Here is an 18,446-nt window from a genome sequence, read left to right on the forward strand (position 1 = left end):
GAGTTAGCCCTTTCTGTTAGGACCAGAAGGGGGGTAGGGGAAGAAACACCTTTTACCAAAATAGTTAAAATGCTATAAAAAAAGTCTGTGTATGCAGCCCAGGTCTTATAAGGAAGTGTTCTTAAACATTTATTTCTTGAAACACAAGGTTTCAATCAACAGCCACTGGAGACTCTGGGGTCATGATCTTCCCTGTACACAACCCCCTCAATGTTCTGCATAAAGGTCAGAGAGGTTTACCCTCTATGAATGAAGTTGCCTTCCAAACACTTTGACTACGGAATAAACAGTTTCTAACCCAGCTTGAAAAACTCTCAGCATTGTTTTCTAAGAAAAAGACAAACTCATACTAAGAGATTTCATACTCATACTCTCTGTAGACTCTTTACAAATTAAAGGCCTGTAAAATCTTGAACTTTTTTAAGCCTGTCAGCAACAAGTAAGTTGAGAAGAACACCATATGTTAATTTAAGAAGCCCATTGAGTGCCCGCATTGTGCTCCTCAGCTATCCAACTGGCTTAAAGTACTTCTTACACCTTGATACACTAGTATGTTCATACTGTGTTAGCATATACACATAATGAACACTCATGCTTGGCATCAGCTGAACTTGTGTCAAAAGTAAAATATTGTGAGGTTACGGGGAATTTGGAATATGTTCTGACAGAAGACAGAGGTTTAAAGAAGTAAGAAAAATAATGCTTCGTAGCACCTAAAACAATGAGGGAAAACACAAAACAATGCCTTTAGGATGTATCTGCAAATCCTGTTTTGAATACTTTAAGGATTAATTGTTAGGGTCAAGAAGTGTTAGTAAGTGCCACCAAAAGTCAGAACTAAAATGTCTGCAGCACTTCATATGGCATTTTAAAAGAAGTTACATTTTATTTTGCACTTGATAAACATTCCTGTTTCTGCCATTGCTCCTATTTGATTGGGCTGTCTGATGCCTGAACCCTATAGAGCTGCCATGCTGCAAGTAACACGATACATATTTCTTTTGTATCCGCCAGTGATAAGTTACATTACTGAAATTCGTCCAGGAAAGTATACCTGTTAATTTTGCTTTAGATGGATTCTATTAAAACGTGAAAATCTTGGCAAGAACGGGGGTGAGACTTGCCCACTGTCTGGGTCCCTTTCCCACCCAGCCAACAGGGCAGACTTTTTAGTTCATTATCACCTCATCAGTGCTTCTGTCAGCTGCCAGCAGTGAGAAAGGACTAAGCCACTCACTAATTCCTGGCCTTGCTGCCTCCACTGAAGCAGCAGTAAATCCAGAACAGATGGATGCTCTTTAACCCTCTCAATCCAGACACCTACTTTAATCAGTCTAATCAACCCACTCAACTCAGAACAAGGCATGACTGACAGACGCAGAACGACGGAGGGACCGAACTGTTGCAGCTCAGATTCTTTGCAAGGAACACCACTCCATCTCCAACGCTCTGCTGATAAGGGAGCAGCAGAGCTAGCCAAAGGCAGCAGGCCTACCAGGTCAAGAGTAGGACAGACCTTTTGGTGAAGAGGAGAAAGCAGCAGAGGAAGGGACTACGAAGCAGGAAAAGATTATTAAACATTAAGATCTTATCACAAGGATCTCGTTGCATTACACAAGTTACGAATGAAGACCAGAAGTTGTTTACTCCGTGCAAAGGCGGCTTCTTGTTTTGCAACGGAAGTTGCGGTTCAAGCCAATCTGACAGCTTGCTGTCACAGTCTTTTCTTTCCCAGGACACAGGATGTGAGTTTCAAACCTTGCCTTGCGTTGTCTGAGACTTATCTAACCACGGATTGCCATTTCAGTGCACTAAGCCAGCAGAAAAGTAACTTCAGAAAAATGTGAACATTTTTTTGCGAGTTTCGTGTGCTGAATTAGTTCAGTGGAGTTTCCTGAGCCCCCGATACAGCGTAAAGGAGGAACTGGGAGGGAGCAGGAGCAGATGGGACAGTACATCAGGCTGCTGTGCAGTTGGAACACAGCTCCTCATGTTCACAAGAACACATTTTCAGCCTTTGCCTGTACACTGCAGCGCACAGCTTCATTCATACAATGAGGTAAAAAAAGAAATGGCATGTGAAGTTTAAAATGCTTCTTAAAGGGGATTTTATGGGATCATAACATCAAGAGGAACTCTTCTGTTTATTTTCATATTTATGTATTTCAACAAGGCCTAAAAAAACCTGTGTGGAGAACATGGCTAATTGATGGTAATATTCAGAGACAAAGAGTTCTATATGATTTTGTTTTCCTTGACTTACTGCAGAAGACATGAATAAAGAAACAGTATTAGAGTGCTCTGGCATCTCAAATAGTTTTACATACTTACAGGCTTAAAGAAAACCTTCACTGAGTTATGAAAAAAATATATGAGAAAAAGTAGTTGTACATTCATTCTAGAGTTTGGAAACTTTATAAAGTGACTTGGCTAAGGTCAAATTGCACACCTAGAAAAATTTATGAATGCCATTTAGAATGACTACATTTCAGTCTTGCCATTTGAGATCATTTTATTTATAAAAAAGAAAAGACAAACAGGAAAAAATTCAAAGAGTAGTAACAAAATGACAGTGTATTTGTAAAACCAAAGTCTGAGCCTGGGAAAAATTCCAAAGTAAGTTTGGCCACGGACCAGGCCGTACCCGTACGTCTCACAGGTGCACAGCAGAGAAATGCTAGGTCAGCTCTACCTGGTGGCTCTGAATACAGATCAACACATGGCATGAATTATTAGGAGCATCAACACAGCTTAATCATCCTTCTCTCGATCAGGCTGCTTTTTAACCTCAGAAGTCTTAATTGTGTGATTGCAGCCTCTCTCTTTTGTACTTTTCCTACGTGGATATGAAATCCTGTTGTAAGGAGCAGATAATAAAGAAAAGAAACCGAAGAGTCAGTTAACATCTTGCCCTGCATCATGTGTAAAATACCTCCTGTTTACCTAAGGGCATAACTGAAACCAGCTTCCTGAAGCCAGGAGAGGTTGATAAACTTGATATGGAAAATAAAGCTTTTAAAAAAATAGTATGTCATTTCACCACTTCTACAAGTATTCTTGATTAAACAGTATAAAGACCATCCTGTCCCTGCATCTTTGATAAGAAAATTGTGCCCTTCTCTTAGCATTTAAATCTTTCAGTTATAAGCCACGCACTCAAATTTTAAGCTATATCTCTGTAAGTTTTTGCATTTACTTTTATAATTTACAAATTTAAAAGTTATAAATGAGAAATATATATTACAACGGACCATTTATTCACTAACACAGTCCATTTAGTGCACAACTTCATTCACAAAACTCGCTTTCCACATATAATTTTTTAAAATTCATAATTTTACTCAGCTAACACTGACCAAAATTTGCAAGATTAGAAGGTGGTTCTGGAATAACAGAACAGCCAGCCTTGTGCGAGCAGAAGAAAGACCGTTTCAGCAACTGTCCAATGAAATGAAAACTCACTCCCAAACACCTTTAAGGACAACTACAAAGCTTAGTAGCTAAAGAAAAACTCATTCAAAACTAGCTTTTTCTTAAGTATGACTACACTAACAGTCAAAAAGACAAAAAGCACACGAGTTTATTGTAACTGTGAAATAGAGTGGGAAAATATTTGTGCATATGTCTGTTACAATTCTGTGAATTTTCACTGCAAAGATAATCAAGGACAGCAAAATTATCTAGCCAAACCAGAAAAAATGTTAGAATGACATTGAGAATCTACTATACTTTGCTAAATAATAATGTACGTAAATTATGTAAGACCAAAATATATATATATTTTTTAAAAGTAACAGTTCAGTCATGGAAAGAGCTATCACACATATTTTAGCATCCTCAAAGTAGAAGGTGAAAGTTAGGAGTCAGCTACCAGCAATGTTTAGGAATAAATTATTCTTCCACAACATGAAAAAGAAACAATGCCATTGAAAGACCCTTTCAGCCTCAGTGATTATGACTAACCTATGGCATGGAACTGGCTCAACTGCAAATGTTTTGGAATTAATCATTCCAAAGCTTTTAGGAAAGTATGTGATCTGAAATGTCATGAGAATACTGACTCCTAATCCCAATGAGCCTGGGAAGCACCATATTCCTGAATAAGAAGCAGAAGACCTTGACTGAGAACACGGCTCCTTAAAGGGGCCAAAAGAGATGACAGAAGTTCAACTGAAAATATGAGATCTTGCAGTATAGAATGTTTATGATGTCAAATTTGGGGATATTAATACATTCGGTATCACTTCAAGACAATCTCAGTACTCAGAAGATGTCTGACCAGACTATAATCTTGTCTCTAACCAATGCTGATGGGAATAGCGATGATTCAGCCGTTCTTGGTGCCTGTTCTGGGATTCTGTTGCACAAATAATGGTATCTAATGCCCCATTAGCTGTCCTAGGATATGAGAGACTCATGAGAGGCCACCAATGTGACACAGAACATATGGAAGATCCATGCCTTTCTGAAGAGGCACTTGGAGCTCCAGTGGGATAATCTATTGCACCTGAAATGGCAATAGACTCCTGAGTTCAGACAATGCAGTGCTGTTCTCCTTAGAATCAACAAGTAAGTGATCAACAGGTATCTCAGAGTTAGAAATGAGCTCCTTTCTTATCTAGTGTATATATTGTCTGTAGAGCAGCAGCAGTCTTGAAAAATGTTTCTTGGAGTCAAACATAAATCAGAGATGGCCACTGGCAGGCAGAGAACAAGGTTCTGAAGGCCAAGCAAACAAAGAGGAGAAAATGAAGACCTGAGAAACAGAGAAGATAGGAAAGAAACTAGCTGTGTATCTCATGGTCTCTGTCCTATCAAAAAAAAATTGTCTATCATGAACAAGAACACTAACTTTAATATTGCGCTTAAAACAACACTTTAATAACTGTCCTTTATTAATTCACAATGGAATATAAACTGTATTTGTGGCAAAAAAAATCTCACGTCCTAGCAAATGAAATCTTATACTGGAGTGCTAAATACAGTTAAATGACTTGAATGTGGTCTGGAGGTCACTTTGCTACAAGCAACCCAGATGAATTTTCATGCCACTGAAATTTTTCTGTGCTGAATTTTCCTTATCCCTAAGTAAGATAAATACTGATTTTTTTTTCAGAGGAGTATTTTAAGAATTAACATGGCATTTGTAACTGCTTTAACATTTGCAGATGGGAAGTGAAATATCACAATGTGAAGTATAATAATCAGAACTGAATGCCACAGCATAAATTGAAAATACAGAAGGCTGCATAATTAAAAAAAATAATCTATTGCTATAAATATTTTAAGGTCACATGGAGAGAAGTTATCGTATCCCATTTTGGTCAGCAAACTCCTCTTGTTCATTAAAGGTGTAGGTGTGTATTTCCAGGTCCCAGCCGACTGCCACTGAGTTCAACTGGAAGGGCTGAGAAGTTAGGTAATGAAACGCTTTCACTAGACTATAGTAAGTCTTACCTCAAAGCAAAACACATAGTTAAGACAAACCAGAAAAATGTGTAAACAGAGTGCATGAATTGCAAAGAAGAATGTAATGTTTTTTTTTTTTTTGTTCCTTCACTTAATATTTTTAAAAGAATTTTTCTAAGACTTGTACGATTTCCTTGGGAATAGAGAAACCAAAGAAGATTTCGTCCTTCACAATCAATGTTCGAGACCAGCCACATCAGTATATAGAATGAGGATGAGAGTTTAACTGAATATGGGTGACTGTTGGTCATGAGGAATCAAATTTTCCATCTTACACAAGCAGGCCTCTCCTGACAAGAAACTTATGAGGCAAAAGTTCTGCTGATTTAGGTACAGCTGCTTCAAAAATGACTTGGCAGTAGGAACAGGGAGAAGAGCAACTCTAAAAGAGGAGTTGGGGATTTCATCTGCTGAGAAAGTTACAGAGCTTATCAGAATCTACAGAAAATGAACTATACTTATTTATAAAAACGATGCTTACTGTAGACAGGTCAAAGAAAAAAAATCCCAATGCGTTTCATTATTACAACTCACAGGTGTGAATACAGCAAATCTTACCACACTTTTCACATATTAATTTCATATTGCTATTTTATCAGTTAGAAAAACAGAAAATGAAACCAGAATGGAGATGTATTAAACGATAATGCATCTCCCATGTATGGGAATAAAGCTTTTTTGTTATTGCTATCACTGACATAAAAAACAGATCATTACCCACTGTAATTTCTGTCCCTCAAACTTATTTTCATTAAAGGTCTACAAGTTCCGTTTTGGAAACAGGTAACAAAAAAAAAAATTCTTACTCTTTGTTATATTTAAATTGCACTGAAAGCATATTTGTCCATAAAGTGGAACAATAAATTTAACTCAGCATTTCTATAAATAAAGTACTTGAGACAATGGAGATAATAGAATCATAGAATGTGTTGGGTTGGAAGGGACCTTTAAAGGTCATCTAGTCCAGGGACATCTTTAACTAGATCAGATGCACCCATACACATCACAAAGTCATCTGGAGCACTGTCTCCCCAAAAGAAGGGCACAAAAAGTATAGAGAAATGTGCTGTTAGGGTTAGCTAGCGTTTCTCTAAGCATCCCTGACTGTACTTTTCAACTTTCCACACAGAGGAAGCGCTACTCCCATGCTCCGTGTTGTGAAGGAGGCAAAAGCTAGAGCAGCCAAGACCACTGGAGTGAAGCCTTGGTGAGAAGTTGCTTGAAGGGGCTGTGCATGAGTACATAGCTACTTGATTAACACTGACTTTAGCCCACAGCCGCCTTCTTTTTGGGCCAAATACAATGTTGACACCCTCTGCAGCTCAGCACCAAACATCCTTTCCATTCTCCAACAGTTTACTTGCATTTCTGCGTAAGTACTGATTTCTTTTGGCTCCAAAGACAGGTTCACCGGCAGGATTTAATTTTTGTGTTCGACACCTTGCTGTTGATTTTCCTTTACTGCAAAAAGAGCTTGTTCCAGTGCCTCTTTCACAACTGCTTCTTTGCAGTAAATGAAAGCTTTAATAATTGTATTTTGGTTGTAGAGTTGATTAATTTTGACTTTGTTTAATTTGCAACCTTTGCTGAGATCTTTAGGGCTGGGAATTAGAGAGCACACTGTATGACTATACTTTGGACACTGTCGGTTTGCCAATATGTTTCATGCCTTATTTGTCACAAAACCTATGAAACTGTAGTCCAAAGGCAGCTTCATATTTTTCAAGGCAAGGCAAAAATGTATTTGTTTTTGCTTTAAATTAGCATCTTGCTAAATGCATCTAGTTTTTCACACTTCAAACCAAACCCTCACTAACAATGAGAAACTAGGAAGCAAGACAAATCTGAAGATCAGCTTAGCAAAAGAGAACAGATTTCTTCTCTCCAGTTACAGCACTAAAGTGGTAAGATAAGCATACTCCATTTTAGGCACGGACATAATAAAGAAAAAATGAGGATGTAGAAAGCCTCTGTATGAGAACACGCTAGAAGAGAGAAATAAATGAAGTATGTATCTTATATACACATTTCCTATTAAATGTTTGTGTCTCAAACATTAAGATATTCAAAAACCTACAAACCTTGTATCTTCAGATCTTAATTCCTGACATCATTGAAGTTCTGCAGCCATGGGTGAATGAATCACTTCATGTGACAGTTTACTCTTTTGAGGAACAACTATAGTATTTATCCTTTTTTATAAAAAGGAAGACTTCGATATGTAAGATCCTTCAATGAAAAGAACTAAACTGCAAAGTACAATTATTAATAGTTGCATTATTAATATATTTGAAGAAAATGTGGCTAGCTGAGTTCATAAAGGCTTTCTCCAGATATCAGAAGACATCCTTGGCATTCTTTACAACCTAACCAGACTGAACTCTGTCAGATTTCCTGCCTACTGAGGGCTTGAAAGGCAGCAAGAATTTTGCAGCTACCTTGAACAAACAAATTGAATGACGGTTACTTCTTTAAATAATAAAAAAAAAGGTTTCCTTTGCATGAAGAATACTCAAAATAGATTACCTACAAGAGCAAAATTTCTCTTTAGAAACTGAATCTGCAAGCCAAAGTCAGTATTAACAGAGAACACCGAACCCACCTACCGTGTAGAATGAGCTCATGCATATATATATATATATATATAAAAATAAAAATATACACACACACATATATTTTTACAAGATACATTTTTGGTTCTTACAGACATTCATTAAGGGAAGTATATGATCTGTGCTGAAGAATCACAAAAACTGCAAGATAACACCCTCTCTGTCCTTAATTTCAAATTTCATCCACACTACCCACAAAGCATATTCAACTATATTCAAGGTATTTGTGATATATTGGTGTAATTTGTCTGTAAAAACCTCCAGGGAACAATATTCTACAGCGTCGCTAGAATCCCACTTCACTTTATCAAGATCCTTCTGAATTCTCATCTGTTCTCTAAAATGCCTGAACACCCACCTTGGCATTTTGGCAATGCATATCCTTTGGTTTGTCAGCCACTTCGTTAATGGACATTTTGAACAGTAGCAGACTTTGGAGAGACCTCTAAGAGAACCATGTGTCACAGGTTTCCATTTGGACAATGAATTACTAATTATTCTTTTCCAGATACTTGCTTATTCACTTCATAGTAGAATCATAGAACAGTTTGGGTTGTAAGTTACTCTAAAGATCATCTAATTCCAACCCCCTTGCCATGGGCAGGGACACCTCCCACTAGACCAGGCTGCTCAAAGCCCCATCCAGCCTGGCCTTGAACACCTCCAGGGATGAAGCACCCACAACTTCTCTGGGCAACCTGCTCCAGCGTCTCACCACCCTCAGAGTAAAGAATTTCTTCCTTATGTCTAGTCTAAATCTGCCCTCTTTCTTTTCTGTTACCCCTTGTCCTGTCACGACACTCCCTGATAAAGAGTCCCTCCTCATCTTTCCTATAGACTCCCTTTAGGTACTGGAAGGCTGCTATAAGGAGCCTTTTCTTCTCCAGGATGAACAGCCTTGGTTAAAAGTCTCTCTCTATCTTTCTTATAAGCTCCCTTTATACACTGAAAGGTTGCAATAACAACTCCTCAGAGCCAGCTCTTCTCCAGGCTGAACAACCCTCTCAGCCTGTCTTCACAGGAGAGGTGCTCCAGCCCTTTGATCGTCTTCATGGCCTTCCTCTGGACTCGCTCCAACAGGTCCATGTCCTTCTTCTGTTGGGAGCCCCAAAGCGGGATGCAGTACTCCAGGTGGGGTCTCACAAGAGTGGAGTAGTGGGGCAGAATCACCTCCCTCAACCTGCTGGCCAAGCTTCTTTTGATGCAGCCCAGGATACGGTTGGCTTTCTGGGTTGCAAGCGCACATTGCCAGGACAGATTGAGCTTCTCATTAACCAACACCCCCAAGTCCTTCTCCTCAGGGCTGCTCTCAACCCATTCTCCGCCCAGCCTGTATTTGTGCTTGGGATTGCCCCAAACCACGTGCAGGACTTTGCACTTGGCCGTGTAGAACTTCATGAGGTTCGCACAGGCCCACTTGGCAAGGCTGTCAAGGTCCCTCTGGATGGAGTTTAATCAAGAATATAATCCTTACTTTGTTAATGAGACAGTTCTGGGAGACAATGAGAAAAGTTCTCCTGAGATCAAAACACATCACATCTACTGTATCACCAAAACTACAACTTGGCATACGGGGACATCTGGTTGCTTTGTCATGATTTAGTCCCAACAAATTTAGGTTATCTGTTACTTAATACTTTACTACCTTCTAAGCATTTACAAATAATCCAATAACGTTCTAGTAACTGAAGGTACGCTGATGAAATCCTTGGCTGCTCAAAGCTACTTGCAGTTGTCATCTTTTCACAACGGTTCTTGTTGCCTTAAGTCTTTATTCATGAAATTACATTAAATGATCAAAATAGTTAATTCTTAGATCGTACAGCGATATCAATTTGATCATTTAATTTAACCTCTTACGTAAAGCTTGATTCCCAGATTACATACTGGAAATAAAATAGGGTGATTCTTTAGCTTTCAACATTTTCTTGACATCGATTTTAAAGCTGTAAAATGCAAGTGGACTGAAAAAGAACTATAGGTTTTCAGAGAGTTATAGCCATATCTTTTTAGTGCTTGTGGAAGGCTTATACAAAGCGTTTTAAGGAATATCAAATATGGTGTTGTGTAAAATCATTTTTCAGTCTTCCCTACAATCCTATATGTACTAGCTCCTAGTAGAATGTGGAAAGGTAGTTCTCTATACTGTGATCTGCATAAACTATAACACCATATATTGGGCTGGGCAGAAGTGACTCAATAGCAATGACAGCATTATAACTTCAAGACAGATACTTTTAGGGTGCTTTAGAAATCTTTTAGGATTTCTAAATGAAGAGTTCTGGTAAACGTTCATGTTTTTAACTCCTGTTATATGTAGTCACTTGCACCGCACACAAGATACTACCAGACCAACCAACAAACTCTCAAATCCTTTCACTATGGAGTTTTCTCAGAAATTCCATAGATTTGCAGATGGTGTTTTTTATTTTGCCTAAAAACTCAAACTAAATGAAAACCTCAAAACTAAAAACTGTTTGGGAAGAGAGGAAAACAAAAAAATATAGTGAATATTCCCATACTGTATAACGACAGAGATTGTAGGGATTGCCAAAGACTTGACTCATTTCTCCTATTTTTCTTACCCAACTCCCACTTGTTGTCCAGGACTGTAGGGAAACAATTACTTGATCAGAGGTTATTTCTATAATTAAAGCAAACTGACCTGACTTTCAAAAAAGTAGTTTCTGGTCAATTCCAGAAAATAATCTGAAGTTAGTCTTTGCCTTACCTACATCCCGCAAAGATATGCTGTTATTTTAAAAACAATAAAAGAATGACCCGTGCATGCATAGTGGTCATATGAGCACATCTAACCTTTGAGATTTCCCTCCTTGTATTTTGAACTATGTTGACGATGTCCGGATGGGATTTACAATGGCTCAAAGCTACTATTGTTCACACTACATTAAATCTACAATATATGCAATGAGATAACATAATATTTTCACTTGGAACTTCTATTAACCCACAACTTGACTGCATTTAATGAAATATGTAGTGCTTACAGAGTTGATTTATATGGATCACTATTTACAGGGCATGTTTATAAAAGAGGAAAAAGCACCCTAAGGAACTCACGGTTCTTTTGACTTTAACAGAAAGTAAAAAGTGCCTGATTTGGTTTAGCTCAGTAACACCCCTGGAAGCCCCAAAATCTTATAGCTGGATTAGGGATGGCGACAGGAATCACTGATGCAGCTGAAACAGCTAGCATAGGAAACGTACTATTGCTACCAATCCTGAGCTAAACCACTGCTGCATATTTTAAAACAAAAATCACAGTCATATTCATGTTTGTTGAGTATATAAGCATACAGAAACAATAAAAAAGGCATACTGAAGACCTGGAAATCTATTTCTGTCAGTGTTGTTCTAGAAATAAGTGGAGTGGAGAATTCACCCACCTAAGGGAAAATTACACAGATTCTCTTGAACAGATAAACCTTTACTTCTGACAGAACTTTGGAAAGTATTTAATTACACAAAGCATATGTTAGAATGTAGTAAAAGAACAGTGTTTTGTACTGGAAAAGGCATGCAGAATTAGCTACCAGAGCCGCCTTCTTAGTATACTGGTGCACCTGAGCTATTTTACAAGCAATATGTTTTATACGTTAGTCAAAATAAAACCGTCCCTCTTTCCATTTCTCTTCCAGTTTAACACTGAGTTAGCCGAGTAATTACTTCTCTAAAAAAGGATAATTCTTGTTATTCTTTTAGATAAGATGATATGCATGTAGGTTATGGCAAAACCAAACTTTTCCCAAAGCAACGCCCTTTGGGCAGTAAAGAACATGGGGCACTAATGACTTCCAAGAAATTATCTTTTGCTGCACCTGCTCTCTAAGTGTGTTTGCAATAATGAACTAGCAAACTGAGAAAAGACAAGAAGGGTATTCATTCACTACTGCTAGGATTGTGTAAGCCTAAAAAAAAGTATACATTTTAGTACTCTGTGTACGTATGCCAAGATCTCTACTGATGAGATCTTTCATGGCAATTTCTGTAAGAATGCTGTAATCTATTAATAGAAAAGAAAACCATAACAAAACCTATGCATTCCTAACACTAAGGCTATATGCTATGTTTTTCACATTCTTACTTGAAAGAGGTCTAATTTCCTTTCACCATCTAGAAAACTACGTTCCAAGAACTACCAAAGGGATCACTTACAGTAAACCCAGTCCCCGGAAAACACATCCATAAGAAAAAAAAAATATCCCCCATGGAAAGGCATGGAAACAAGAGCACAGTGTAGCTAAATTCTCAGGAAGTTAATGACTGGACCTCCTTTTCCCAACTCCTCCCTACAACATTAATAGTCTTAGCAATTACTGAGTGGAACAAACCCCTTTTACACCACCTGGTGTACTTTTCAGCAGTTGGTCTTGCTTCCAGGCCTGTCATGGCTCATTAAGATAGTACAGTACTTTCTCTCTACACGACTGTTCTCGGGGACCATAGAATTCAAGATAAAATGAGATATGGAGGTTTTATCACAAGACAGAAAGGGACTGTGACGTATCGTGCCAAGATTTTCGTAGCTGAAAAAGCCGCAGAAGAAAAAGTTTTTCAAGGAAAGTGAAGAGTAAAAACAAACCAGTTACAAAAGATAAACATAACTGCCCAATACTTAAAGAAGCAGCATAAACCACAACAACCTAATTCTGTGTGTGCTCTTATGAGGCACCTTATTTACATAGGCTTCGCTAAAGGTCCCACTTTTTTGCTTTGCGGTTTATCTTTCCGTGAAACTTTGAGATTCGAATTTAATAGCTCTCTCACCTACATGAATCATTTGACCGACCAGTTTTGTACTGCTGCCCACAAATAAGTTAAGCTTTTCTGCATATTTCCATGATTCAGGACATCTAGTATCAGTTGCACTGAAAACAAAGCGGCAGGCCATCTGTAATGCTGCCATGACACTCCGCGTCTCAGAGCGCTTGAAGGCTCATTGACAACGCAGGAGGACAGAAAGGATTCTGTCCTCGGAATGGCTTCATTCCTTAATTGCCAAGGGCAAAAAAGTGCAAAAGAGACTATGCTTTCTCTCAAGCTTTCACCTGAATTAAGAAATAATAGCAGAAGCCACCAAATTTGAAGATAACCAAGATCTACAATTACATTTATGAAAAGTCTTATTTTCATTACAGTGAGGAGAACTGTGGAGTTAAAAAAAAAGTAAATTTCTGGCCTTTCAATAAACCGTAGCCTTAAAAGACACATAATATATCTTCATGCTGTATATTTCAGTTTTCCTTTCGGATTCTGTGTGGTTCACTTGGAGATTAACATCAGTTCCAAGGTCAGCTTATTTGCAATTATTTAAATGTAAACGTCTGTGTTATCCAGTAATTAGAAATTGATAATTTTTCACATTTGAAACTACTGCAACTGAACTTTTTACAACTTAAATGTCAAAATCTAACTGGGTGACCATATATAATTAAAATAAACGTATATAATTATATATCTTACGCTTGAAAATTAAATAGGACAAAACAATGGTAATAGGATATTGTTGCATTCATTTTAATTGCGTGCCCTGAAAAAGACGTTTTAAACAAATAAAATCTAAGCTTATAGAAGAAAAAAAGGGACTGATGCAGATGCCCTTGTTCAGCTTTGGCCCACACAGTAAATCCTATGGACAGGGAGTGCCCCCTGTGGGATTTGCGCTTGTTTATTTTCACATGAAGTAATTACAGGAGGTGCTTTGGTACCATTGCTGCAATCACATGATGGTCTGATATACCAACCAGGTGGCCCACAGACCTTACGGTCCAGTTCAATACAATGAAGAGCTTGCGTTGGGCCTGGAAAGCCATATCTTGCAGATGCAAGGTTAATATATTACTACTTTGTAGCACTGACAACAAATGTGACATGACTACAAACTACAGAGACAACTGTTTATATAAGTAGAACATACACGTACTTCTACAACTAGGAATCACCTCTCCTCTGGAGAACTGCTGTTAAACCATAGGCATAAACCACAATTTCTCTAATGACAAAACAAAATAAAATAATTCTTTAATTTTCAAGAAGAGACTTTCTGATAAGCTGACAAGTTATCACTGGATGGACATTGGTACTATCTTTTTTTCTTTTTTAACTGGTTCCGTTCATCATGGGTGCACAGAACCTGAAATATTTTTGTTTGGTTAAACTGTTTGCTGCATTTGAAATGACTTTGCACCTCATTTTGGATCAACTGAAATTACTTTTCTGGCCAATAAACTATGTGCCAATTAATCACTTTCTTTCGGACTGCTTTCAATGTCAACCTCATACCTCCAGACAATAATGCTTTATTGCTGAGAGGATGAACTTTCGAGAAGATAAACAACCCCAGCTTCCACTGACTTAATTTTCAGTTGTGAGTGTTTGTGTGTGTGTGTGTTTGTATTTTTCTTATCTGATAGTCAGAAAATGAACACATGGACTTATCAAACACCTACCAAATATTTTTAAGTGACTTGCGTATCATGCAGGAAAACTGTACCAGACCTAAGGATGAACAGTCTACTTGCATAGCACTGCCTAGGTTGGCATCTTAGTTTTAATACTAGCCCTTAGGTAGCTCGCAGCAGGCCTTTCAACTCCAAGATGAAATAAGGAAGGAATACAACAAACAGCTTCATTAAGTTGCACAGACCTGGTTCATCTCTGATCACTGCCTACACTCTGTATCAAACGAAACACTACCTGTGGGATCCCACTGTGATAAATATTGAAAAGAACACTCATGTAAAGTCACATAAGAAATAAAAAGACATTTTTTGATGGCTTGATTTTGAAACATAAATTATGTTCTATTGATTCATCTGTAATATCCTTGATTATTTTTGAAGAAAAAAAGAGGACAGTAAATTATTCTTGGACAAGCAATAATCTTTCTGTTATGTGCCAGCAGGATGAAGGATTCAACTCTGAAGTGCCAACTCCGTTATGTAAGTCTGCATCCCTTGAATTATAGGGCTAGCAGCAATTGCAATTAGCAAGAGAAGGCATAATTCAGGAAAGGGCTGTTGGACAGTTTTCCAGGTCTGAAAGAACAGACTGAGAAATGCTCCAACTGGGACTTTTCAGCCCCGAAGCAGATGACTAGGAAGAATCTTCTGGGCCTTCTGACCATAACAAAAGGCCTGCCTAGTCCAAATAAATATATAAATAAATAAAATTAATCTCTCCTCTACATGCAGACACAGTGTCTGTTCCCCTTCCCTATAAGCGCAGTGTCCGCTGCTACAGTTTTGGCAATTGCATGAGCTCGGCCCCAGATTAGACTGTTTGTGCTCAGTTATTTTCACACACTGCCAAAATTTGCTGACAACACCAGGAGAAAAAAAGGGAAAGGAAAACTGGTGATTTTCAACAGTTTATAACTCAGCTCAGCCTAAGCAGGTTTTTATGGGACAAAGAACAGAGATTTCTCTGTAGACAGCACTTTATTCCTGCCTAATTTAAAAGATTTGCTGTGAATGATGGAAACATTAGAACTTCTTAAAGAAAACATAACAAAAAAAAATCCTAGCAGTTCACTAGTACTTTTTTTACAGTAGATCATGTTTAGTGATATAAATAGAGAGACCATTATCTACCTCTCCAATAATTATTTACAACAAAGTCGGGGTTTTTTCAAGAAAATGAAAATATGAGACTTAAAGGAAGAGGGTTTCAAAATACATAGTATTTCTTTAAGGAGTGAAACTTCTTCCCTGGAATAATTCACACTTGTGCTATTCTAGTGCTACAGTATTCCCTAGGGAGCGTGAAATGATCTTCTCAGGGTTACAGAGTCAGTAGTAAACACAAGTTCTACTCTAAGAAACACTATTTTAGAAATGTATTTTCACTAACATGATATCTAACAACTTCCTATTACAACCTAGAGGTAACTTTCTGGACTCCCCTTGTTGATGTAACTCTTTCTATATCTAGAATCTCCAAAAGCAGCATTTCCTAAGCTATTTTTCTTCTATGCTCCTCTGCCCCATTAGCTGACTCCAGGGCCCAGGCTGTTAATCTTACACCTCTATCAAATCTCAAATTTAATCAGTGCTGCTTTTGAACATCTCAATTTTTTCCCAGTGAAGCATGCTGTAAACCTTGGGAAACAATACTGCTTTACTGTATCTTTGAACGGATTCTGTACGACAGCTACTGTATTCTGTTAAGGATATCAAAACCAGCCAATTGCTTCACAAAATTAACCACTCATTCAATTACAGTTATTTTTGAGTTGAAATATTAGGAAACATTTTAACAAAACTAGAAAACAGATGACAAGAGTGCTTTTCATAAAAGGCATAGGCTGGGAAAGTAGGGCAACAAAGAGTATACTGGAGTTTCTGTATATAAATATAAGATATTTAATTGATTGGGAGTCCTCAGTAGAGACTTGTTTGCAACAGAGCCTCATGGTGAGGGTGAGTTTTTGAAGTTTGGATGCTTTTTGGCAGCTTTATAGAACTTTAAGACAGACCAGCTATGACTAAAACATGCTCAGCTAGTTAACTATACAAATGTAATGTTTTTTCCATCTTTCTCTCCATGTGCTGACAGCATTACCATTCTCTCCAGTGTTCTTCCTTCTGAGGTACAATGGATCTACCAGTTCATGCAGTTCCTGATACTACATTTCAGTACAACAACTTTCCAACAATAACTTACTCAGCTAAGAGAGGTCATCATTTAAAAGAAGGGAGTAGTTATATTAAAGGCTCTAGAGCTACACAATTCCAAATACATTTCAGGATATACTGTACACTACGTGTATATTTTAATGAGAAGGTTTGGCAGAGCAGTTTGGCAGAAGAAAGTACTGCCAAGTGATTGGATATGGGATATATCTCCAGTTGCTTTGGATTCCCACATCACCTTAAGAACTATTCTTCCCATCCCCCAATACACCAACTCTTAAGGCAGTCAAATTTATAGCTCAATAAAACTTTTTATTAAAAATAAAAAGTGTGGCTTTTAAGTACTGCAGTCTTCCAACATCCTTATGCCAGGTCTAGATCAGGCTGTTGTAGCTGAATATGAAGCTGGGGAGGCTTGGCCCACTTTATACAGCATTGCTAAGTTAGAGTTTCAAGATCTAAGCCACCTCTCTTTCCATTTTGTAACAGCTGTTTTTCTATCCTTTCGTTAAAAAAAAAAAAAGAAACGAAAAGAAAAGAGGCTAGCGTAGAAAAGTTAAATAAATAAATAATGGCTCACAAAACCACAGTGGAGGAACCGCTGCTGGTCCTGCCAATAAAAATGTTCCTTCTCTTCAGGGCTGGCTAAACAACTGAAAGTGTTTCTAATGAACTGCTGGCAGCACTATCCATCATTGCACTAAATGGATTCATGTCTCCCTAAACTGAGGATAACTATTTATCTATAATGCACGGTCAGAAATTAGGAAGTATTTAAGCCTTAGAGGTCTAATTCCTCACTTCTCCCCACCTCCTCAAAGCTTGGTTTTATTCAGGACTCCTTATGCAAAGATGACAAGAGAAGTCTGACTGATAAAGAACTTCAAACTCTGTTCCAGTGCTAATGAATGACCCGCATGAGTTTGAAAAATACGTTAGCAGACCAGACATCTGCACTGTGATTTTAGCATTACGACTACCTGACATTATGTTTATCTCTTCCCTCTTTCCTTTTTGCCATTTGTTACAATGACTTGTGTCTTACCTTAAAGTAGATTATAGGCTACTCAAAGCAAGATGGCACATTCATAAGACACACAAAACAATTCAGTCAAAACAATTGTTTAGGATCTTTGAAAATGCTATTATGCAAAAACCAGTAGTCTGCTGCAAACAATCAGAAGGAAGAGATGCTTTTGAACTCTAACAAAAGTGTGAAAGCAACGTAGTCAGAAGTCACTTCTGAAGGCTCAACTGACTGGATAGGTAGCTGCTATCTACAGAGACATATTCATACAGTGGGTTGTCTTCGGAACACCAGGGATCAGAGGAGAATTCAGAGATATCAAGAAACACGCCTACAGATAAAACGAAACACTTACTTCATCTCCAGGACTTCCTCCAAATGTTTCCTTCTTTCAGCTCGTAGGTTGGTCAAATGGGTTTCCTTCTCAGCCAAAGACTGCTGCGTAGAGGACAATTTTGCTTTCATTGACTCCAGCTCCTGCTTAACCTTCTCCATGGCCATCATTAGTTCTTCTACCTAAAGCAATTTTGGGGAAGACAGGAGGAGAGAAAAACAGTGTAATGTGATCAACTGGAACTTACTAAATGTCATAACTAAATTGGAGCACAAAGGTTACCAGTGCATGTGCACTGCATAACACTTCTGCAGGTGGGAAGCATCATCTAGTGCTGTGAACAGTACATC

The 18,446-nt window shown here is 38.0% G+C and overlaps 1 protein-coding gene across 9 annotated transcripts in view; it reads right to left on the reverse strand.

Annotated features, from left to right (window-relative positions):
* ERC1 (ELKS/RAB6-interacting/CAST family member 1) overlaps positions 1-18,446 on the reverse strand; it is a 304,845-nt gene that overhangs the window by 88,296 nt on the left and 198,103 nt on the right. For all 9 annotated transcript variants that reach the window (XM_054188992.1, XM_054188994.1, XM_054188990.1 and 6 more), the window contains one exon: positions 18,118-18,278. In XM_054188992.1, the coding sequence (XP_054044967.1) occupies positions 18,118-18,278 (161 nt within the window). The remainder of the gene's footprint in view (positions 1-18,117; positions 18,279-18,446) is intronic.

The sequence above is a fragment of the Rissa tridactyla genome, chromosome 1, assembly GCF_028500815.1.
Source record: "Rissa tridactyla isolate bRisTri1 chromosome 1, bRisTri1.patW.cur.20221130, whole genome shotgun sequence".
Classification (NCBI taxonomy): Eukaryota; Metazoa; Chordata; class Aves; order Charadriiformes; family Laridae; genus Rissa; species Rissa tridactyla.